At 31.9% G+C, this 24,179-nt stretch overlaps 1 protein-coding gene across 7 annotated transcripts in view; it reads right to left on the bottom strand.

The window, feature by feature from the left end:
- Nucleotides 1-3,539: 3,539 nt before the first annotated feature.
- The window catches only part of LOC139519872 (heterogeneous nuclear ribonucleoprotein K-like), a 29,038-nt gene continuing 8,398 nt past the window's right edge, over nucleotides 3,540-24,179 (bottom strand). Inside the window, exons 2-16 of one of the 7 annotated variants that reach the window (XM_071312163.1) lie at nucleotides 23,845-23,888; nucleotides 21,660-21,704; nucleotides 20,278-20,393; nucleotides 19,222-19,278; nucleotides 18,220-18,263; nucleotides 17,184-17,256; nucleotides 16,429-16,542; nucleotides 14,854-14,982; nucleotides 13,139-13,326; nucleotides 12,507-12,689; nucleotides 11,345-11,532; nucleotides 9,733-9,860; nucleotides 9,363-9,419; nucleotides 7,286-7,474; nucleotides 3,540-3,913 (exon numbers count right to left, since the gene is read on the bottom strand). In XM_071312163.1, coding sequence (XP_071168264.1) covers nucleotides 7,301-7,474; nucleotides 9,363-9,419; nucleotides 9,733-9,860; nucleotides 11,345-11,532; nucleotides 12,507-12,689; nucleotides 13,139-13,326; nucleotides 14,854-14,982; nucleotides 16,429-16,542; nucleotides 17,184-17,256; nucleotides 18,220-18,263; nucleotides 19,222-19,278; nucleotides 20,278-20,393; nucleotides 21,660-21,672 — 1,464 coding nt within the window. In that variant the 5' untranslated portion in view covers nucleotides 21,673-21,704; nucleotides 23,845-23,888 and the 3' untranslated portion in view covers nucleotides 3,540-3,913; nucleotides 7,286-7,300. The remainder of the gene's footprint in view (nucleotides 3,914-7,285; nucleotides 7,475-9,362; nucleotides 9,420-9,732; nucleotides 9,861-11,344; nucleotides 11,533-12,506; nucleotides 12,690-13,138; nucleotides 13,327-14,853; nucleotides 14,983-16,428; nucleotides 16,543-17,183; nucleotides 17,257-18,219; nucleotides 18,264-19,221; nucleotides 19,279-20,277; nucleotides 20,394-21,659; nucleotides 21,705-23,844; nucleotides 23,889-24,179) is intronic. The other 6 variants (XM_071312161.1, XM_071312166.1, XM_071312165.1 and 3 more) reach the window with 6 other exon arrangements.

Genomic DNA, 24,179 nt, shown 5'->3' with positions numbered 1-24,179 from the left:
ATAAGAGAGACCCATACACTTACACTCAAGAAACTACAAAAATGCTAGTTTTTGGCCCTAAATATATAAACTGTTGGCACCATAACCCCCAAAATTAATTAAAACCTTCTACTTGTGATATCAAACATTATGGTACAATTTCAGAGCATTTGAAATACTAATACACAATTTCATATCCTAAAGGTAAACAAATTCTTGTTTTGGACCCCTAATTCCATCATCCCCAACCTTCTTATTAAATTCATAGAGATCCATTCACTTAAACTAACGTTATTGGTCGTATAAAAATAAACCACACTGGCTGCTTAAAGCGAATTATAATTTCATTTTTTGCATTTCATTAATGATTGAACAAAAAAATAATATATTGGATTTTTATATATCTCGAAGCTAGTGCCCCTTTAAACTCCGTTTTATAGGCAATCAAACCACATCTCAGACTCTTTTATCATATTAATTTGAAAGCCAGTGATGCCTTAATATCCAGAAACCTCTCATACTTACAATCAGTATCTTCTGTCTTATTTGGTTAAACAAGAATGTGTCCACAGTACACGGATGCCCCACTCGCACTATCATTTTCTATGTTTAGTGGACCGTGAAATTGGAGTAAAAACTCTAAATTAGCATTTAAATTAAGAAATTTCACATCATAGAAAATAAATATACTAAGTTTCAAGTTGATTGGACTTTCACTTCATCAAAAACTACCTTGACCAAAAACTTTAACATGAAATTTGCACGATCATTTTCTATGTTTAGTGGACCGTGATATTGGGGTAAAATCTCTAATTTGGCATTAAAATTATAAAGATCCTATCATAGGGCACATGTGTACTAAGTTTCAAGTTGATTGGACTTCAATAAAAACTACCTTGACCAAAAACTTTACTTCCGAAGCAGGACAGACGGACGAACGGACGCACAGATCAGAAAACAAAATGCCCCTCTACTATCGTAGGTGGGGCATTAACATAGAGAAATGATGTCATTTATCACATGACATGGACAACAGGAGAGATTGATTGCTGTTCTTTAACTGTATTAGATTAGTGGCAAACATGTAATGCTTATTCAGGACAAGTACTTAATAAATCTAATACGTTTACTTTTCTACATTGGCTAGAGGTATAGGGGGAGGGTTGAGATCTCACAAACATGTTTAACCCCGCCGCATTTTTGCGCCTGTCCCAAGTCAGGAGCCTCTGGTCTTTGTTAGTCTTGTATTATTTTAATTTTAGTTTCTTGTGTACAATTTAGAAATTAGTATGGCGTTCATTATCACTGAACTAGTATATATTTGTTTAGGGGCCAGCTGAAGGACGCCTCTGGGTGAGGGAATTTCTCACTACATTGAAGACTTGTTGGTGACCTTCTGCTGTTGTTTTTTTCTATGGTCGGGTTGTTGTCTCTTTGGCACATTCCCCATTTCCATTCTCAATTTTATTGTTCTGAAATATAATGAATATCTTTGTCCATCTGATGAGTCAAGTCTTTTTCAACTGATTTTGATAGTTTGTTCTTATGTTGTACTGTTACACCACTGTCTCAGGTTAGGTGGAGTATTGGGATCCCCTTATAATGTTTAACCCTGCCACATTCTGTATGTATGTGCCTGTCCCAAGTCAGGAGCCTGTAATTCAGTGGTTGTCGATTGTTTTATGGGTTACATATTTGTTTTCATTCATTTTTTATTCTTAAATTAGGCGGCCCTTAGTTTTTTCTGTTTGAATTGTTTTACATTGTCATTTCGGGGTCTTTTATAGCTGACTATGCAGTAAAGGATTTCCTCATTGTTAAAGGTGACATATAGTTAATTTCTGTGTTATTTTGGTCTCTTGTGGAGAGTTGTCTCATTGGCAATCATACCACATCTTCTTTTTTTATGTTGATCGAGATAGAGTGGCGAGTTAAAAATCAATTGCAAAATGAGTGTATGACTGATACTGGTGCCAGGGGCGGATGCAGGAATTTTCGAAAGGGGGGGTGCTAACCCAGGGCAAAGGGGGGGTGCAAAACATATGTCCCGATACAAATGCATTGATCGGCAAAACTAAAGGGGGGGTGCGCACCCCCCCCCTGGATCCGCCACTGCTGGTGCTTTGCAACAAGTCATTTCGAGCCTTCAGCCTTTCAAATTGAAAAGAGCACTGAACTCTCCTTACACAGGCTATTCATGCTATTAGCTGTTAGGTCCCCATTCAGACACAAGTGGCTATTATTCATATGTCCTGCATATCAAAATGGATGCGATTCTTCAGCATATGTATAATCAACCTACTGTATTGGTTTTTCTTCTTTAGGCTCAGAAAAACATCAACACGCTGATTGATGTTCACCTCCCAGTGCATACTTTGTATACTATTTTCAAATTTGGTAGATATTATCCAAAGTATAGATTTAAATCATGAACTTGTTGATTGATGTAATTGTTATCTTTTCATGAATTCAGTATCAAGGAGCACAAATTAAGTAAGTGCTACCTTGAAGGTTTCTGTTGTTGCTAATATGCTGGAGTCTTACAGCAGAATTCATTGAGGGTGTTTGTCAAGGAAATATCTTTGGTTAGCCTGCTTGTTAGCTGAACCGTGAAGTCATTATTATGTTAGGTAAACTATCCTCCTTAAGAGTAGAGTAGATGACCAATCTATCTGTCGGTAGGACGACTACGAAAGGAGAGTAGTATACCTAACCTAATAATGACTTCCCAGTTCAGCTAACAAGCAAGATGACCAAAGATTCTATCTTTACCTACACACTGTAAATGGTTTGACAAAAGAAGTAAATTTGTAGCAGTCTTCATTGCATTATATTTGTCTGTATGAGGCTTTGTTAGATCTTGCATTTTTTTTTATATATTAAAATATTAAAATAAGGTTTGTTAGTTTTTTCTTTTAAATTGTGGTTACATTGTCATTTCGGGGCGTTTTACAGCCGACTATGCGGTATTGGCTTTGCTCATTGTTGAAGGGTGTACAGTGACCTATAGTTGTTAATTTCTGTGTCATTTTGGTCTCTTGTGGAGAGTTGTCTCATTAGCAATCACACCACATCGTCTTTTTTATATTGACCAGGAAGTAATATGAAGCAGTACATTTAGTGACAGAATGAGAATGACAATATTTTCATTAAGTATTTTGTGGAACATTATAAATCTAGCTAGAGTTGGACAATTAACCATGTTGTGATGTCTGTTGCATACAAAACGTGCTGCCAGTCTCTGTACTTTTAGTAATGATCTTGTATTTTTATTTGTAAATGGGTCCCATACATTACAATAGTATTATAATAGGGTATACAATGGATGAAAAGATATGAAGCAGACAGGTCTTCCACCCCTGATATTTACAAATATGCCATCTCATTCCCTACTTAGAATGCAACAGGTCAGACATATCATAAATGAGACATTTATATTTTGGGGTAAGTCAGCTAGTGTAAACCTGTTCTTGGTTAACAATGTTATTTGACAGGCTCTGGTTGATGTGGTCTCCAACGGTGATAAGGATAAGTGTAAATTTAAAGAAAACAAAACAATGTTAAGGGTTATTCTTTTTAATGTATTCATGATGTGTTGCTTTACAACAATGACTAATTAAAATGGTCCATGATCTGCAGCAATGATAAAATGTAAAAAAAAATTAAAATATTTATGATTTCATGTTAATACATTATTTGAAATGAAATCTTTTCCTTTATAAAGATCATCAGTCCTCCCAGTGTTATGTCCATGTATACTATAAAATGTCAATGGTGATGCGATATTTGATCTAGTTCATTGTGGTCCATAACAATACATGATGACGAAAACAATAATGAATTATGACAATAAAAAACAATTCTGTACAAAATGTCTACATCTAAACAAATCAACACCAGTATTCTTCAGTATTGTCCCGAGAATTCCTTTACACTGAAAAAGAACAAAAAAATATTATCTTGTTGTGTTATAAACAATATAATGAAACACTCATGTTATCCACTGCAACTCTTTTCTTTACCAGTAACTTCATATGGCCTCAATTTTAAAACAACAAGTGCAAGAAGGTCAATCATTAAAATTCCTTTTAATTGTAAATGGAATGCTTGAAGAATATAATATCAACCAGATGCTATTGTCAAAATGATTAATATATCACTTACCTTCCCAAAACAATACAACAACAACAAATCAGATACATGTATCCCCTAAAGAACAACACTCGCATCTTACTTGAATATTTATAATTTTCTAGAATTTTTATAACAATTTCAACTGTGTACCACCAATCAAAAAGTCTCTTGCAAGCAGACTATCTAGAAGCTAATTTTCTCAATTTTTGGCATAATTAATGTGCAATAGTTGTGAAGCTGAAGTTCCTGTCTTTGTCATGCAAACTGTTGATCTAGAAGCCAGTTATTAATTCTTTATCATGCAAACCTTCTAGATGCCTATTTATATGCCTTGGCATACGATCTCTAGTGGTCTCTCTGATTTTAAGACGTGCAGAGACCACTCCATCAGCCTATGGAACTATCTTGAAGCTATCATGCTGTAATTAAGCTATCATGCCAGATGTAAATCATGCAGGTAGATCTCAGTGGTTAGTAGCAAGCTGTTAGATGCAGTCCCAGTCATGGGAGATAGTGATTTATTGTTATATAATAGAAAACAACAAAATCACTAGTCTTCCAGACCAGGAAAGATAAAAGCTGTCACCAGCATTCTGTTACATATCCATCACCAAGGTTAGTCATTTATATATCACCATAACCCAAATACATAACAAGCATAAAACTAACTCTATAAGAATTGGTATTAAACCGTCACCATTTAAAAGCAAGCTTCAGTATGTTAATTATCATCCTTTTAATCCATGCAAGGAAGTAAATGAAAATTGAAAACAGCAGATCTTATAGTTATCCCAGATTATGACTTTTCAAAAATCTATAAATGCCATAAAAAGAAGTATGAATGACGAGACAATAATTTAAACAAAACTTCTTCAGTTAAAACCCCATATTTCAACAAAATTGTGAAAGACCTTACTCACATGTTATAAAATGGTCAACTAGAACAAGTATCTATATAAAAATCCTCATTGACAAAATCCTTTGTTATTATGATCCTTCAAGCAGAATTATATTGGTGATAATCACCTGTCCTATCTAGTTACAACTGATGACAATGTCAGGGATTAACTTATATACATTGGAACATAATCAATATCTTCAGCAATACCTGACCATGCTGCTGACCAACAGGTGGACAAGGTGAGAACAGGTGGGCTGTAATCATATATTGTGACACTCTTTGTTGTTAATACCTTATTCACTTCTAACAGCATGTTTAATTAATTCAATTACAAGATATTAATCATAAATGATCTCGACTTGTATGTGTATACTGTGAGAAATATTTCACTACTTGGACCAAATTAGTAATATCATGCCTTAGTATTAGACTTAAAACTCTGTAAATGATGTTACCTGTGTAATGGTCTTATAAGTGCATGCATCTTTATTCATTTACTTGAATATTTTTAAGTTATTTTGTCAACCATAAATCCATTGGCATCCAAATTTAATTCCTTTGCAATGGACATCAAGGTCAATACTTCTTGAGTGTTTATAATGATAATTAATGGTAATGGCTTTATCCTTATATGTAAACTAAATCAGGAAACTTAGAATACCCTGCCCTCTTTTCCTTTCTGACATAAATAAATTTTGTTTCTTTAAATCACACTGAGCAAAATCTCGTTATTGCCAAAAAATATTGTTAATATTAAAGTGACTTTTTTTAGCCTAACATTTAACTGCTGAGAACATTTAGGTCAGAAATGACAAAATGTTTTTATGTTACGTATGATTAAAAAATTATAATTTAACTTAAAGGTCTTCTTTACTATTATAGAAGACTAGACTAAAACTTATCCAGAAATGGATTTTTTTTTTTATTTTGGACAGAAACTTATCTAGAATTTATTTTTTTTAAATTCTGGGCGAGAAGGATAATTGTTATTTATTGCATTTCTGAGATTTCTTGTTTCAATTGCAAACCTGATCACCCAAAAAATATAATTCATTCATTAGATGATTTTATCCAACTATCAGATGTCCAACAGCAAAAATGTACACTTTAGCAGGTAACAAACTGCCAAGAACAATTCCAGACTCACCAGTTTAAATCAGTAAGTCAGTATTAGTGCAATTACTGTAGATTCACTATTCTTAGTTGGATACAAAATTTCAGCGTTTTTGTACATTTTGATTGGGAGTAGTGAAATTTTTCATAAATTCAAAACTTTATATAGTCACATAGTGACAATTTTTGATATTTAGGTTCAAGACTAGTAGATGAAAAAAATTGCAACAAATTTTCTATTGGCATGGATTCACCCTGGCAAAACCACAAAAAAAGTTTCCCCCTCAATCAACAACGATGAATCTACAGTATTTGGTTAAATTAAAACTGGTTGTCAATCATTAAGGTGGTACCTAACACTACAGGGAGACAACTCTGTAAAGTCATCTAAACATTTTAATTACATTGTGTTGTAAAAGGAATATTAAGCTTCTCAATGATCAAAATTGGTGTTTGTCAAACTGCTATATAACCAGTGTAATTTTTCTGACAAAATGGTTGGTTCAAAATTTTTGAAATTTTTATATTTTTGTTAAAGGGTTTACTTTTACCATATTTTATGAAAATTAAACAAGCCTAATTAATTTTAGTTTAAGTGTTGGGTACCACCTTAAAATCAAACTTGTGAAAAATAAGAGAAATGTCAATACGCATAAAAAAAATTATATAATTCATACACTGTAAATTCAAAAATTATTGTGAGGTTTTTATAATAATTTTATTTTATAAATGCGAAAAAATGTGTTTGGATGTGCATCACAATAATAAGAAATGGCTTTTTGATATCTACATCATAAATCAGATTTACCTGAAATCTCTATAATTAATATCATATTTTTGTAAATTCTTCAAAAATAAAAAAATCATGCAACCATTTCTGAATATACAGTATAAATTATATATATATATATATATATATGGTTGTAACTGACTACTAAACTAAACATCAGTTCATTTGACAAAAAACAATTTTACTATAATTCTAGACACTATGTTAGCACTAGATTAAGGCAAGAAGAGCATTACAAATCATTTATCACTTTTGGCTATATTTCAATCCTCAATTTCAACACTAAATACATTGACTTTTGCTTATCACTAGAGCTAACATAGAGACTAGTATCCCTCTTAAAGTATTCCCGTGCTAGTCTAGTATACCTGTGAAGCAAAGACTCACCTCATCTGTAGTAAGTACTGGGCATTTTGTATCTGTTCTGGAGTCCCTGTAATGGTGATTATACGATCATTGCTACCCATCAGGGGTTCATCAATCACAATCTGGGCTTGTGACTGCCTGCGAATTTCTTGGATACGGGATCCACCCTTCCCAATTATGGCTCCAGCCAGCTGTGGAAATAGGGAGGAAATCTTTACATTAATGGTAAGATTACAAGATAGAGAGCCCAAAACTTAACCCAGAGAAGCATTCCCATAAGGACTATTCCATTAAATGTAGCAGGCCCCCTGGACAGGAGAAACAAACAAACCACTTTAATGGGAAAACCTATCACCACATGTCAATGGGATACCCAGGTAGCATATTATATACAGTGAAATTCTGTGGCATAAATTCAAACTCAGATAGCACTTCACTTACCAGTATTCAATGTTTTGAGGCTCCTGGCATTTTATAAAACATTCATGAGACTCAGAGAAGGCACTTCCAAATCTGAACTATGGCTGGTTGTCATCTATGTTTTCGCATATTGAAAATGTAAGAGCAATTTTAATTTGCCACTTTAGGTGGTTACCACATTTTTGAAGTGCCTTCCATGAGAGCCATGCATGTTTTAAAGGAACAGCCTTTAGTGAACTATAGTTGTTAATTTCTGTGTCATTTTGTTCTCTTGTGGACAGTTGTCTCATTGGCAATCATACCACATCTTCTTTTTTATATTCACCTTACTATTAATATTTATAATATATGTGTATTCAAGTCAATGTTCATCCTTTAATCAGTGTCCATGTGCCGTGACCAAATGACACTCAAATCTGTGGGCCTTTGTTCAACATCAAATCGGTTTTCTTTCCTCCAATATATTTTCCATGACCTCATTACACTCAAATCTGTGGCCTTTCGTTATTCAAATCAGTGTCTTTTTTATAAGGTAGAATTTTAATACGATGACTTGACTTATGACAAGTACATAATCCTTCCCTTAACTGAGACGACCAATTAAGCAACAATTCATATGAGAACTGTAAAAATCACAAGGAAAGGACTTCACTCACCAATGGACATTAACAAAACAAAATAAAAACACTTCAATACACAAAGAACCAATCTTAAGGAGTATATATAAGTTGCTTCGACTTTAGTGACACAAAGATTTCCTAGATGACATTTAAATAATTCTTTCATCAGCAAATGACTTGTTAACACAGTTTTGAGAAAGGACAGGACAAAGACATGTGACCTCTATGATATAGGCAGGACATATATACGAGACTTACATTTACATGTGTGATTGATAAATTACTGATGATATTTCGCGAGAACACAGTGTACATAGGGATGGCATATTTCTTTTATCTTTTAATTGATAAAGTGTTTCCAAGGAATATGCCAAATGTGAATGTATAATGAATCATCTCAATGTGCTGTGAATGTTTGAATGGTTAACTATGTGACTGAATAGTTCACACTTCAGACAATAAGGAAGAAAACCCATAGCATTTTGTCTACAACTCAATATCTAACACCTTTTTAAAATTCATGTGTCACTTAAAATTATAATTAAGGCATCTTTTCTTTTGACATCAAACATTTAGTTTTTTATATGAATCAAATTTACATTTTCATTTTTTGAAAATTTGAATGGAGACACTCTTTTGTAGATGAAACGTACATCTGACATACCTTCTTAAACACAATCCTGATATCTATGATGAGTTTATTATCTCAAACATTGTAGGCTAGTATAGAATTTGAAAACGAACAATTTCGGCCATGGTGATTTATTTGCATATCTTGATTTGTTGACCATTTTCAAAATAATGGGCAAAAACACGTAAAATTGGTAAATTACTTTTAGTGGCATTTACTTGCTTACGAACAATTGTCTGACAGTTTTAATGTTATGAAGAGTGGATACTCTCATTATGAACATTTTTGTGAGATTTTCTAAATTTATAGCTATTCTTCCTACAGTGCTGTCAATAATTTCATCAACATAGAAATAGCATAAAGTGCTGCTGCTTAAAAACTATAGAACAGTAATATATAACTACTTACATCTTTTGGGATGGTTACTTGCTGTGAATTGTCACCGAACATTTGTCCCATATCACCCTACAAAATTCAAATTTTTTTTATTTCATGCAAATTGTTTCATATTTAACATAAGGTAGGTATCAAATGATTGGGAATAGTTTCTTTTATATCCTTGTACCTTGATTAATTTTCGAAGAAATTATAAACAAATATGTTTTAAAATTAACTTTTAATCTATGTGATAATTTCAATGTGGTTTTACTTTTGTTTTGTTAAATTAGACCAAGATTCGAAACAGGACAGAAATATTTTAAAATGACAAGAGCAGATAATGAACAATGTTATTTTTGTTTACAGTGTTTAATGTCATAACAGCTGTGGCATTTCTTACTGTGTTATCCTGAGCGAAGTTTTGGTTCATGCCACCACCGCCGCCGCCACCACCACCACCGTATCCACCATCATATCCATCATCGTAGCCACCACCAAAGTTGTCACCAAAACCATCACCTCCAAATCCTGAAATATTAAGTACAATTTAGGACAACAGCTACTAACATTTGGGAAAAGTAACAACAATTCTATTCATAGATTCAAAATTATATAACAAACTTATCTTATTTCAAATAAAACCTTCCTAAAAGATAAGGTGCAATGGTGTAATGCTCTGTTTTCTATCTTCTTAAAGGAGTGTTGCTCATAACTTCTATTGCATCACTATTGAACCAAAAGGTCATTAATACATTTTCTCATTTTTGAATAAAAAAAATAATTTATTTGTACTCTAAAAGACATAAGATTGGACACTTATAGGTCTCGCCCTAATGTAATTTTAAATTATAATTCAAATGGCAATTTCTAACATGTTTAATATAAAAACCTTCAGTCAATTTCATTTTAAACACTGGTATATAGTTATCTCATTGACAACCTTAATTGATCTTCTCGAATGAGATTTTGTAAATGCTAACACAACAAAAATCCATGACTTGTTACTATTTTACTTTAAACTTCACAAATAAAAAAAAATAAACATGTAAACTATACAGCAGTTTCCAAGTCAAAAGAACATGATTGGGGAGAAGGGACCAGATAATCTCCATGGAAATAAGTTGTGCCAACGATATGACCTACTGCTAGTGTTTTTTTTTTAAACAAACCTAATTTTGAACTTTTACATCGTGGACCCTACTGCAGCCATAAATAGCTTACCAGAGTTTTGTGTTTGAACTTAAGAAAGGTAAGACAAATAATGATGATAATCAAAATGTACAAAATACCAATATTCAATTAACTGTTATCACAGATCTATCTCACCTTTATTTTGATTTTGATTATGCAAATATTCGAATTACAAAATAAGAATGACCAGGACTGCCAAATAATCCCCATAGAAATGAGATATGCCAATGCTTAAACAACGACATACCAAATATGATTGACCAACCATTACTAGTGCTTCATACACTGACCTAGTCACAAACTAATACATCTAAAATTAGCAAAAGTTTTAAAGTCAACGGACCATGACTGAGAGGCAGGGCCAAATAATCTCCATGGAAATAAGATATGCAAATGCTTATACAACTGCATACTAAAAATGATTGACCTACCACTTGTGGTTCACTATAAACTAGACCTATCTCAAACTAATACATGGTTGACGCCCCAGCTGGAAACAGCATACCTATGTCTGGCTTTTTGACTCTATCAAGGTGTGACAAAAAATGGAGAGATTAAAAGTAATTATCTAAAAATATCTCAGTTAACAGATGTCCTTTATCAGTATGATTATGATGCTAAATGAATCATATTCTATTCACTTCAAGATTGTTTTAGTTAAATCAGAATAGATTAATAAGATTCATTTTACATCATAATCATACTGGTGAAGGATATCTATTATCCGAAATATTAAAAGATAACTACATTTTTACTCCTTTCTTTTAATACTGGTATTGTTTTGTAAACTTTTAGGAGTTTATATATATAAATTAACTTACCACCACCACCTCCCATTCCTCCTCCTCCGCCCATGTTACCTCCTCCCATTCCTCCGCCGCCGCCGCCACCACCACCACCCATACCCATTCCCATTCCACCTCCCATGCCGCCACCCATCTGGCCCATTCCTCCTCCTCCACCTCCTCCCATTCCCATGCCTCCACGGCTTCCGCCCATGTTTCCTCCTCTGAAAAAGATAAAACATAGCTAATGATTACAATAGCATACATTTATTTCCCGCTCCTGAGGAAGATGTGAAGATTTGTTCACCCAAGAATATTCATATTTCACGAGGTCTATGCCCAAGGGAAATGTGATTTTTCAAGTGAAAAAATCTTCATATCTCTCGAAGCTAAGGGAAATGAATGTTTTATTCCACTGCCTATATTTCTTTTACTTAATGAATAAAATATGTTAATTTTTATACGTTTGTTTTCTTATCTGCTTGTTTAAATAGCTGAACACGTCATAAACATTGATAAACAGTATGGATCAAAAGTAAATAAATAGTCTTTTTATTTTAGCGCTTTAATATATTTAAACACGGTAATGACTTATCTAACGCCATTTCAATAAAACCATCTTCAAAACAGTATGCACATTAACCGCGCGAAACGTCATTCTACGAGGTCCCAATCTTCAGAGGGGAATATGAAGTTTTGTTTGAAGTCACATGTGATAGTTTTAACCAATCAAATGTTGATTTCATCATCAAAATCAACATGCAGTGGAACAACATCATTTGTCATCCTTAATCTTTAAAGTTGAAGTAATTTCATAAAAAGTATAAACACCATAAGGACACACATTGCAAATTCTTATTCTGTTGCATTGTTGAAAGTAATGTTACATAAGCCAGAAAGTTCGATTTATAGCATTAAAGGTGATAATTTTTTCATAATTATTTTTTTTTAAATTAAAAACTGATTAGGAAATATCCAAGGTTTAAATTTTGTCTACATCATTCCTACAGAAAAACGCAGTTCAAAATCATTAAACTGGTCAAAACTACTCTTTTTCACATAAGAAGCATTGAATCATTTTATTACAAATAACCAGCAGGTAGATCTTTACATTCTGTACATATTTCAAAATAACAGTATATAAATCCATTTCAACATATCTGACACCATACATTTTAACAATGATAGCACATCTTACCTCATTCCGCCACCTCTGTTGCCACTTCTTCCTCCGGGTCCTCCCATTCCACCACCTCGCATTCCTCCTCCTCCACCACCCATACCACCTCCTCCCATTCCACCGCCACGGCCACCACGACCTCCCATCATTCCACCACCACCTCCACGACCACCCATCTCCATACGGCCCATTCCGCCACCTCTGCAAAGAAAATTACCATTAATATTCTAATTTAGCATTACTGCAGCTTTTATTGCAAATCAGACAACATTGCAATACTAAAGCTTACAAAGGATTATTTATGGGATCATTTTGGACCACTTAATTTTTCTATTTAATAATATATTTTTTGTCACTTTTGCAGACAAGCCTTTTGGTATGTTTATTAACCTATTCTAATTATCTTTTTTAAATTAAAGGTTAATACCTTGTGTTTCAACTATATATTATCTCTAAGAATTTTTGGAAATAATTATTGTAAAATATTGACCAGTCTTCAGTTCTTTCCTCACAACAGCTATGAGATATGCAATGCTTTAAATACTTTTCAAATGTCTTCATCAAAATTGTGCAAATTCCAAAATGTTGATATCGCTTACCTTATTACGTCTTTTAACATCAACCTTAACTTATACTAATTTCAAACCTGCCTTTTATTCTCATACCTCCCACCTCTCATGCCTCCCATTGGACCGCCCATTCCGCGGCCAGGAGGTGCTCCTCTTGGACCACCTTTTCCTCTGCCACCTTCTGCAGCAGTGTATCCTCCATAGTCACTGACCATAAACTCATCCCAGTACATGGGGTCATATGGCTGGTTTGGTCCTTTTGGTGGGGCCTTCAAAATATATTTTTAATTAATTCTAATATAGTTTTACTGATCAGTCAGATTAGGTATTATAATTTATGTCAAGAAAGTATCCATGATTTGTTAGTAACAAGACAATCAATAGTTCCAAAAATAATTTTCTGAAACTTGAAGCATTTTTGCATTTTGGGTTATTCTCTAGGGATTTTGAGGGAAACCCTGTTAATTAAAGATTCCTAAAAAACAATTCAATTTGGTTTAGCGTCTTTACACTAAGATTTGAAAAAAATGCAGAACATGTCTATGGGACACAGATTATGTCCCTGCTTGCATATAACGTTATAACAGCAAAACTGTAAAAGTGGCACCAAAGGAGTATGTTCGATAAGGTCCTAAAATGGCCCCCTTTTTTAGCTTAAATTTCAAATTCGGATTTGTTTAATAATATCATGATAAATTATAGCTAATACAGTGACTAGATGGATATAAACCATTTTATTGAAAATTTCACGTTTCTGCGTTTCATTATGACGTCACAAGTTGTACTCATATTGATTTTTCACGAAAAAATCAATGAAAATGGGTAAACTTCCATAGATTATTGGACAGGAAACATAGAGCGCATACGTCGACAACAAAGATTTTTAAAATAATGTTTGTGAAGACATTTCACATGTCTTATTTGAATACTAAGCTTGTCGACGCCTGCGCTCTATGTTTCCTGGTCCTTTATTTGGTTGAAATACAGCTGATTTTGTCAAATTTCACAAAAATCCCTTATCTTGACCTTTTTGGGATGTAAAAATCAATGTGTTAGAATTAAACTTTGACAAAAACAGTTCTGTTGAACTTTCTCACATGTCTTTAAGGCAACTAAAAGCATTTATTGTCTTGTAACTATGAACTTTATAATTGGGGCCAAATATGGCCCTTACCGAACTTACTAAATTCTAACCAATATATCTTGCAAGTTGGTGAAAGCATTCTCGAGTTAATGTCCCCACATGTTGACGACGGAAAGGTAGATGGACGGTCAACAGTATACCTTAAGGTGGTACCTAACACTACAGGGAGATAACTCTGTAAAGTCAGCTAAATGTTTTAATTACGTTGTTATAAAAGGAATATTAAGCTTCTCAATGATCAAAATTGGTGTTTGTCAAACTGCTATATAACCAGTGTAATTTTTCTGACAAAACGGTTGGTTCAAATTTTTTGAAATTTTGATATTTCTGTTAAAGAGTACTTTGACAAAATTTTATGAAAATTAAAAGAGCATAATTAATTTTAGTGCAAGTGTTGGGTACCCACTTCCCGTAATAGGCACATAAAAAAATCGCATTATTGAGGAAAACTTTTGAAATAAAAAAAAAAACAATAATGAATGGTCTAGGCCAATTATATAATGCCATCTGCATTTCTTTATTGGGTCTGTCAATTTAAAATTTATCCCATCTGTTCAATATAAGTTTATCATGTCTGAAGATTCAATGCCAATTACGTCTGCTTTGGCACTACCTTATACAACAATCTATGCTATTCATTTCAAATACTTACAGATTTCAGTAATTCATGGATGGTATCTATACAGTCTACAACAATTTTTGGTTTGCCTCCAATTGCCACTACTCTTTCTGTTGATTCTGGACAACACTGGGAATATACTTTAATCTGCGCTCCAGTTTTCTATTTAAGAATGAGACCAATAAATACATTTGTTTAATGGCAATATCATGATAATAAATAAATGTAATAAAACAGAAACTTATCAAATCTTGATCCATGACATTTTAATGTTATGTTTTCGCAACAATGAAAATATTAAAGTAAATGTCAATCTGTTCGGTTTTAGTCTCGGAAAACATGGTATATTAATAAGTTGAAATCAGCATGGAAATTGCTTTCATTAACTGTGAGTATTCTTAGATTATGCAAGTCTCTCTAAGTTTTTTTTATTGCTTAGAGTGAATCTGAAGAGTCATATGCCTTTTCCAATTGCCTTTCGGTTTGTTCTTTTTTTTCTTCTTTTCGGTTTGTTCTTAAATTGTGCTGGTACATCCTGTTTTTAAGGTAAGACCAAGGCAGAGCACGTAGAAACATGTTTTCATTTAGTGTGTCCCACTTCAGGACCTGAAAATCTGTGTTTGTTGCAAGTTTCCCGTCTTCTATAATTGACTTTAACAAACCCTATATGCGTTTTCTGTGTCAGTTTTTTTAATAGCAATTTGATTACAAAATTTTCACTCTGCATTATTTTTACTGAATGGGAAAATACATGTAAAAAAACCACTATTGTTTTGTCAATAAAATGCTTCACTGAGTGCAGCTTGATACAACTGCAGAGGTCGAAACCTGAACAGTTGGGGTAAGTTTGGACACTATATATTAAGCTTGATACTGTTTGAATTGGGATAGTGATTGAATTTTTGACATAATATAGGTTTCTGACACAAGCCAAATGTGGTCCAAGATCTTTCAAATCTATTGTGCAATTGAACATTTGTTCTGAAACTTTTCAAAAAATTTTGAAATTGAAAAAAAATCTTCCCAAACTTTTTTTACCCCCCCCCCTTTTGGATCAATTACACCAAAACTCTATCCCAGCCTTCCCTTTGTAATATGGAACCTTATAGAACAATTGTAGAGAGATCCATACACTACAACACTTAAGTGTAACTTATAAAAATGCATGTGTTAGGCCTCTTTTTTAAGCATGTTAGGGACAGTTACCCCCAACTAAATCCCAGCCTTCCCTTTATGATAGAGATGTCAGAGAGATCCATACCCTTTCACACAAGTTATTGTCCAAAAACTTCAAAAATGCTTGTTTTTGGCCTATTATTCCTAAAAGGTTGGTACCATAACCCTCAAAATCATTCCAAACCTTCCTTGTGTGGTATTGAACCGTTTTATAAATTTCATAGAGATCCATGCACTAAAACTAAAGTTATTGTCTGGAAACCAAATCTTCCGACGACAACATCATACCATTATAAACCCAAAAAAATGTTTGAGGTTGTATAAAAATAAGAACACTTAAGACATATTGATATTCATAAATTTTTACAGTCCAATTCTGATCAGAAAAGGTTATGCTAGAGAAAAGTGTGTTTCCTTCAGTCATGTACACACCTCTCGTAGTTCTTTAATTTTGAAACCAGCTCTACCAATAATACATCCTGCCTGACTTTGATGCACCAGCATTCTAAGTTCACAATCAAAATTGTCATCTTTGTAGTTCTTATACTGAAATGTTAAAATACATTACAAATACACATGTACATTTAAATATATAATATTAATTTACAGTTGTGAACTACCCTTATAATTAAAAGCAATTCATTTTGTCAGCTCTTTATTCTAAATTGCAAGCAAAAGACTTAGTAAATATGAAAAAAAATATATTTTCGATCATTTCTCCATTTACTATCAGTAAATTCATACCATGCAAGGACCAACACCTACTTGTAATACTTTTTTCTCTCCTTTCAAAACTATATCTGATAACTTGTAGCCAAGATAATAAAATTATATTTCTCTAATTTTATGCTATTTTCACATTTATTGATCGGATTGATAAATATTTGTCTTCACTTGTGAAAAATCTGTTCTAGGCAAATGATTGGTTGAAATTTAATTGTTGGTTTCTTATGAGTTTTCCTATTGTGACGTCATGAAAAAAGACAACCATGCCTGATGACCTCACATAAAAAGTACACAACTTTCTTCAATCTTTGAAAAGGAAGGATAAAAATCATTAGAGAAACAGATTCCACCACTATAACTCGGCAAGCCTCATGCTTTAAATATTAAAATTTAACTGACTCCAGTGGTGAAATATTGTAACACACTTGTTGCATTTGTGTAATCTACATATGAGTACTTACATCTTCCAGTTTAGGAATAATATCTAACACACATTCTAATGCTGTAGCAATCTCTGCTCCAATGGTTAACACTCTGTCAAAAGTCACAACACCAAATTATAAGATTAGGAACAATCAGAACAAATTGTAAACAAGTCAAATAAAAGTCAAATTAATCAAGCAAAAACTTTCATTCTTTCAAATAAAATAGTAAATTATTCTTAATAATTGGCATTTAAAGCAGTTTATCAAAAAGTCTTTTAAACAATAAACACAGGATTCTGAATATAAGCATGAGCATCTTTAACATAAAGACTGATTTTTTTTACCTTTAAAAAATTTTTGTTTTACACAGCGACAGTAAGGATGAAGCATATTATTCTGGCATTCAAGAAAGCATGGCATTTCTTATTCATTTTTGTGTATTAGTGAAGCAGAAAGAAACCACTATTACTTGAACACAACATGTAAAACCCTACTGACAAAATGTTTCTATAAATTAATGAAGCAGTTATACAGAAGAAAATGATAACACCCACAGGATTTCAGTGCAGATAGTATAATGCTAGAGACCCGTTACTGAATGGTGACTGTGGATCCAGGTGTCTCAGATTGTCATTTTACAAGTGAAACTTCTCAACATACAAATGGCAAGCTATTTTTTGCATATGATTAAACTTATTCAAACTGATTTCAAATTATTATTATTAGTGTAAATATTATACTGATATTAAGTAAGTCATGATCACAGAACCTTTGATTTTAAAACTTTACAGAAGATTAAAACTAGCTGATTAAAAACATTTACTTATATAATTAATGAGAAGTCTCACTTGAAACAATCAAGAACAATTTAATCTCTACTGCTACCTCACACTTACAGTGCAATGATGTTTATCTACATCAAATTTGTGATAAATTTTCAAAACCTGGCACATTCACCATCTTAGCTGGGTCATACAATGAAATGATAAGTGATGATGGATGAGATATCCCCATGGCTAGGGTTATGAATAAAACAAAGTTTTCAAATCTTAAAATATATGGAGGTTCATACCGTTCGGGACTGGTGCTATCGGGAACTGTGACACTGGCTTTGTACTGGACAGACCAACAATCCATGGGTCAGGGTTGATGTGGACAATCAAGGCCATTGATGAATTCGAATATTTTCGGGCAGGACGAGGATTTTGGGCAAGGCCAGATATGGAGAAAAAGGAGAAAAACGGATACATATTTTATAATATGGTTTTAACATAAAAACAATATCAATAATATACAAATTTTCACAATTACGAAAAGAATTGACATTGGCTCTAAATGGACTAAGAACTCTGTGGAATAAAAGAAGGCATATATATAATATATATAATAAACAATTAGTATTTATAAAGGAACATGGTGATAAATTAATATAAATTTATTCTAATTTCTTTAATCAAACTGTGAGGAAATCATCTTACAAGTATGAATAATCTTTTTCAATCAACAGGATTCACAATTAACAAATCATACACATTATAAATATCAAGTCATTGGTGTACAGTTCATAATGCAACATTAACTATATTATAAATTTCAATGATATAATGAAACTTCGAGGGTCCTGATTGGCAAGACCTGATGTTTAAGGATCCCATATGGCTTTGGACCTCTCTTGGAGGCAGACCTGTGGCCAGGAGGATACCATGAGACCCAAGTCAAAGACCAGGAACAAGAAATCTCATTGTGATGTATAAGGTATGTAAACTATTGCTGGTGTTCACAAAATTTTCAGATCTATGCATGTATTGAATACAAAAAACTATTATTTTGACAAAATCCATATTAAATATTAAATTGTATGTAATAAATTCATACTGATTGTTTTCAGCATATTAAGTACTTAAAAGAGGAGTATTTTAGTGTTTATTTTTTGGTACTTTTTTTTAAAATAGAAAATTCTTCTAAAACCATCAGTCTTTCCCGGCTTAAAGGGAATTAAATTAACTGAAGGTCATAAAAGAATAAATAGAATGTCCACAAACCAAGTTTTGTTCATATTTTGATCTAAACTTACATCGGATCTTAATCTTTTGATGTTACTCCCACCTTTTCCAATGATGGCACCAGCATTCTGAAATTATAGCAAAATATGAGTTATTGATAATATTTAAATACATATACTTCATCTGAATACCTTTAATACCGATCAATTAAATTTATAATTCATCACTGACTACATAATAAGTTCTGCATGAAATTTGACAAGGAATATTAGATTTTATACACTAAATGGATTTAAATTTTCCATTATTTGCAAAAGCAAAAAGTTTAAAGTTTCATTGTCACCTGAGAGATAACACCTTTATAAGAAATTCATTTAACATTTTTGTTTTTTCTCCATTTACACAAAAGAGACTCAATTTTCAGATTTCCTGTTTTGATACAACTAAGTAGCTGAAAAAAAAATCCCATTTCAAATTTGGCCTTTTGCTTTGTTTCCTTGATCACATGTACATGTACCTGCAATTTAAGTCTTTTCATAAATATCAAAATGCAATATTTGATTTACAAAATTCCTTCAAATCCACATAAAGCAGCGAGATACCTTCTATAGTGTCAATGGGTAAAGGTATAGACAACTCTTGAACAAATTGATTAAATTAAGAGTTTTAAAATAAGGTGTCAATAAATAATGAGAGTTAAATACACAGAAGGCAAATTCCTCAATATCCTCTAGAGGATTATTAACAAATTACAAGTTTACACAATCTGTTAGTCTAACCCCTAAACAATGAATTAATATCCTCTCTTTTATCAAAATATCAATAAATCTATTCTAAACAATATGGTGACATATGTGTTGTGTCAATTATACAGACACTATCCATTTTTCTGTTTACCAATGTGTTAAGACGAAAATTTCTGAACTTAACTTGAGTATTATTTTAAAACATATTTTTATTTATAAAAAAACATAAAAAATAACGTATTATAAATTAAAACTTCATAATTTAAATAATTTTGCTACTTTCTGCTCATACTTCAGCATAATGTATTTTTTATTTTTTAATTTTAAGTAAACCTATCCATGCTACCAGCCTGTATTAAAAATATGTGGATAAATTTTTACCTTACTGGCGAGCAAAAATCTTAATTCTACTCTTGGTCCATCACCTCCTCTTCTTCTTTTCTGGCCATGGTCTTCATAGTCATCGTCATGTCCACGCTTCATTCCTCCGTCATAACCTACAAATTGAAAAACTGCAACTTTACAAACAAATTCAATGAAACAATTCAAAAATCTTTTTACCACCACCAATTTTTTTGTGAAACCACATGAAAATAAAATTTCTCTATAAACGTCATAATCAGGATAATTTATCAAAATACTGATTCGTCTTTCTTAAAACAATTTTTAAATGATACGCATCATGAATGAAATCGACCAAAAAAACTTTGCCAGGAAAAATCACTACCATGAAACAGAAACAAAAAGGCTATAAAGCTAGAAACAAAATTATAAATAATACACAGTCATTAGCTCAATCATAGTAGCCAATTAAAATATTCATAAAGCCATAAATGATCAATTCTTTACGTTTTCCCTTGAGCAGTTATAGTTATCTTTAAATGAATTCAATTTGAGTTATTGATCTATCCAAGTTGGTTCCACATCAAATCCTGCACTTTAAAAGGATTTCAATAATTGAAAAATATCCATTATTCATTTATAACAATTGCTCTCATTTATACAAATCATCATAAAGCTTGTCCATACTAGTTAAAATGAATGGGAAAATTCAATTGAATGGAAGAAAAAAGAAAGACACCTACAACAGTTATTTTAAATTAAAGACAGCCATACACTATTAAAATACAATACCAAACTAAAAAAAATAGAAATGCAATTAGATCTCATCTTGCCAGAATGAGACAAATTTTCACCTGGACAGGTGTAACATGATAACGATTTACCTATAAACAGTACTGATTATAAATATCAAAGTGAAATATACAATATGAAACAAACCTTTGTTAAATCACTTAAGCATCCTTAATTAGAAACCTACAACTTCAGCTGTGTTACAGGTAATTTATCTGCTGGTGAGAACACCTGGATGTTACGACACCTGAAAGCCTAATGTAGGTGTTTCCTACCGTATGCCAATGATCAATTCTTTTTCTCCATTTATTCTTTTGTTGATTTGGTTACCAAGCAACAGCCAATGAGAACCTGACAACTCTCAATATCTGGTGCTCTATTGCTGGCAATTTTCACTTGGCTCTTACAGCAATGAAATAAGTGAACTTGTCTGCAAGTTTTGCATTATTGTTAAACAAATCATTGAAAGTGGGAATTCCCATTTTCTTTTCACCCATCAAATGCATGAAAATTGTATTGACAATAAATACTTAGACTAAGATTATGCAACATAAAATTTTAAAATAGAGATTTACTTCATCCTTATGATAAACATGCGTCACACAATTATCTTAACAATTTTTACTTACCATCATCTGCCATATTTATTCAGTACTTGATTTCTTAGAACTTATCTACAATAAAAATCTTGAATCCTTATTTTGAACAGATAATATATACCTGTATAAAACATAAATTTACAATAAACATAAATCAGAAATTTTAAATTTTTAAATAGCCTACATTTCTATTGCAATATTACAGGCAATGCAGGGTGAGTGTGGCCAAATATTAGAAACCTATAATATCTCTTGGTAAACCTAAATTAAACTTGTATATACATTACGAAAAATGCTTTTTTCCTGTCTGTAGCTTACTTATATTTCTGAACTTCTTTATTGAATATTATTTAATTAAAAACTGGCTGCTTTTATTCTTCATATTCAAAATGATGAGAACAAAGAGTGTCCAAATAATCAAATCTATAGAAAAATTTATGCACAGGCCAATTAAAATGATTGGAAGAAAAGAAAATATCTAAATTACAAAAAATCAAAGATATTCTAAATTTGAAAGTCAGAAGCACAAAAACCCATAACAATACATATATATAAGAACTGAAGGAACAATTGTACAAGTAAGTGATGGATAAATCAGATTTTTTTGGGCATAATTTTAGAAAGGGAAGTCAGTCTAAAGATAAAGGGTAAGAAGGCTAAAGATATGATGTAAGTATTTTAACATAATAATGTTCTGGGTTAAATTCCATTTTCTTCCAATTTATGTATTAAAGCTTGATACAAAAAGATCATATTTGTTCATGCAATTCATTCCTACAAATTTGGGTTGTCAAATCTATTACCTCTGTACAACTTTCAAAAGGAAACCAGAATCAATGAATAAAAACATTTTACCAAAAAAAGTATTATCAATAGTTTAAAAAATAATAAACAAAAGATTGATTTATCTATTTATTAGTGTTTGAACAGGAGGCATAAATACATGATAAAAATATTTGTTTGCATTCTCGGTTCTCTTTAAATTCTACGTGAACTAAATATTACAATATTGACCATTATATATTGGTTTATGTTGACACAACTCAATAGTGTAGTTTGAACAATAAGATCACAATAGAAATTTGGTAGCTCTGTTTCCTTACGTGAAATAAATGTTTTGCATGGGAAATATAACAATACATAGCCACGCTCAATAAATCATTAGCTTTTAGAAAGCCAAACAAATGTTACACAATAGGTATTTAGCAGGCTACTTTTCTCACTCTTATATCAATAAACAAGAGAGAAAGTAGCTACATGTAACAATGAAAAGCAATATCACTTTTTATGGTTGAAACAAAGACAAGTCCTTAAAGTTATATCTAAAACTAAAATCAATTACTAAACAATATTTTTCAATAGTTTTTCTCTTCAATCTTTATTTTTAGAAGCTTACATTAGTTTTTTTTTTTGTCCTGAAGAACAAAACAGCAAGCTAAGATTCACCAATTTTTGAAAAGGCAAAAGTAAAGTGCAACATGATAGAATTCTGCTGTCATCATGGTCATTAAATTAACCTGAACTATCAACTGTTTAACATGTTAACTATCATAACTATGCAAAAGTCATGCAACTCCTAAATGTAAAATCGAAAATTTATAAAATTTGAAAGGGACAGACGGAGAGAGGTATACCATAAAATGTTCTGTAAACAGGCATATTTAAAAGTGTGGAAAATTTATCATTAAATGAATTTTCAAATCTAAGGACTATAACTCTTCACAAAATCTTCATACAAAAAACAAAATTTCAACATAATCTGTTATGAATAATTGATTTAATATTGATATGAAATCGAGATATACTTTTATCATGACAAGTTACTGATCAAGATCAAATTTTGTTCCCGTCTGATGATTTAGTACAGAGATACAGTCCTTGGACTTCAAAAATTCACCTGAATAAATCAGGTTTTTTTAAGCCATGCTAAAAGAATTGGTATATAGTTTTATCATGACTAACTACAGATCATGTTTGCAAAAGTTTATCTGAGAGGGTGGGGCCAAAATCTTTTCATGGAAATAATATGCCAATTCTAATACAATTGCATATATAATTTTATTTTATTTCTGCAAGTTGCTCCACATACTAGTTAAAAACTTAACATTAGTTGACACCAGCCTCAAACAGAACACCAGTCACAGATGCAAGATGAATGACTGATTGTCAGCTAGGTGGTGGACTACATTTATAATTATACATTACAAATACATACCTGGTTTGGGGTTTTCTTGAAGTTTCCAAGGTGTCTTTTTAGTTCTGGAATTATAAGTTAAATATCATTAATGTCTCATTATCCAAGAGTTTAAAGTACTTACAGCATGCACATGTTAATGCAAGAACTATCAAGTGGCTTAGCAAGATAGAAATCATTTTGGTAGAAATAAGGTGTTAATTTAAATATAAAACAAATCTCAAGAAAATTAACAAAATAGGAAGATATCATATTGATACATATGTAATTAACATAATTATACATGTAAAGAACTTTAAAGAGATAAAAAAAAAAACTGAAGTATGCCAGCAGACAAAACATGAGATATATTTCAC

The sequence above is a fragment of the Mytilus edulis genome, chromosome 4, assembly GCF_963676685.1.
Source record: "Mytilus edulis chromosome 4, xbMytEdul2.2, whole genome shotgun sequence".
NCBI classification, from domain to species: domain Eukaryota; kingdom Metazoa; phylum Mollusca; class Bivalvia; order Mytilida; family Mytilidae; genus Mytilus; species Mytilus edulis.
The sequence above is the reverse complement of the archived record's forward strand: the minus strand, read 5'-3'. Positions and strand labels throughout refer to the sequence as shown.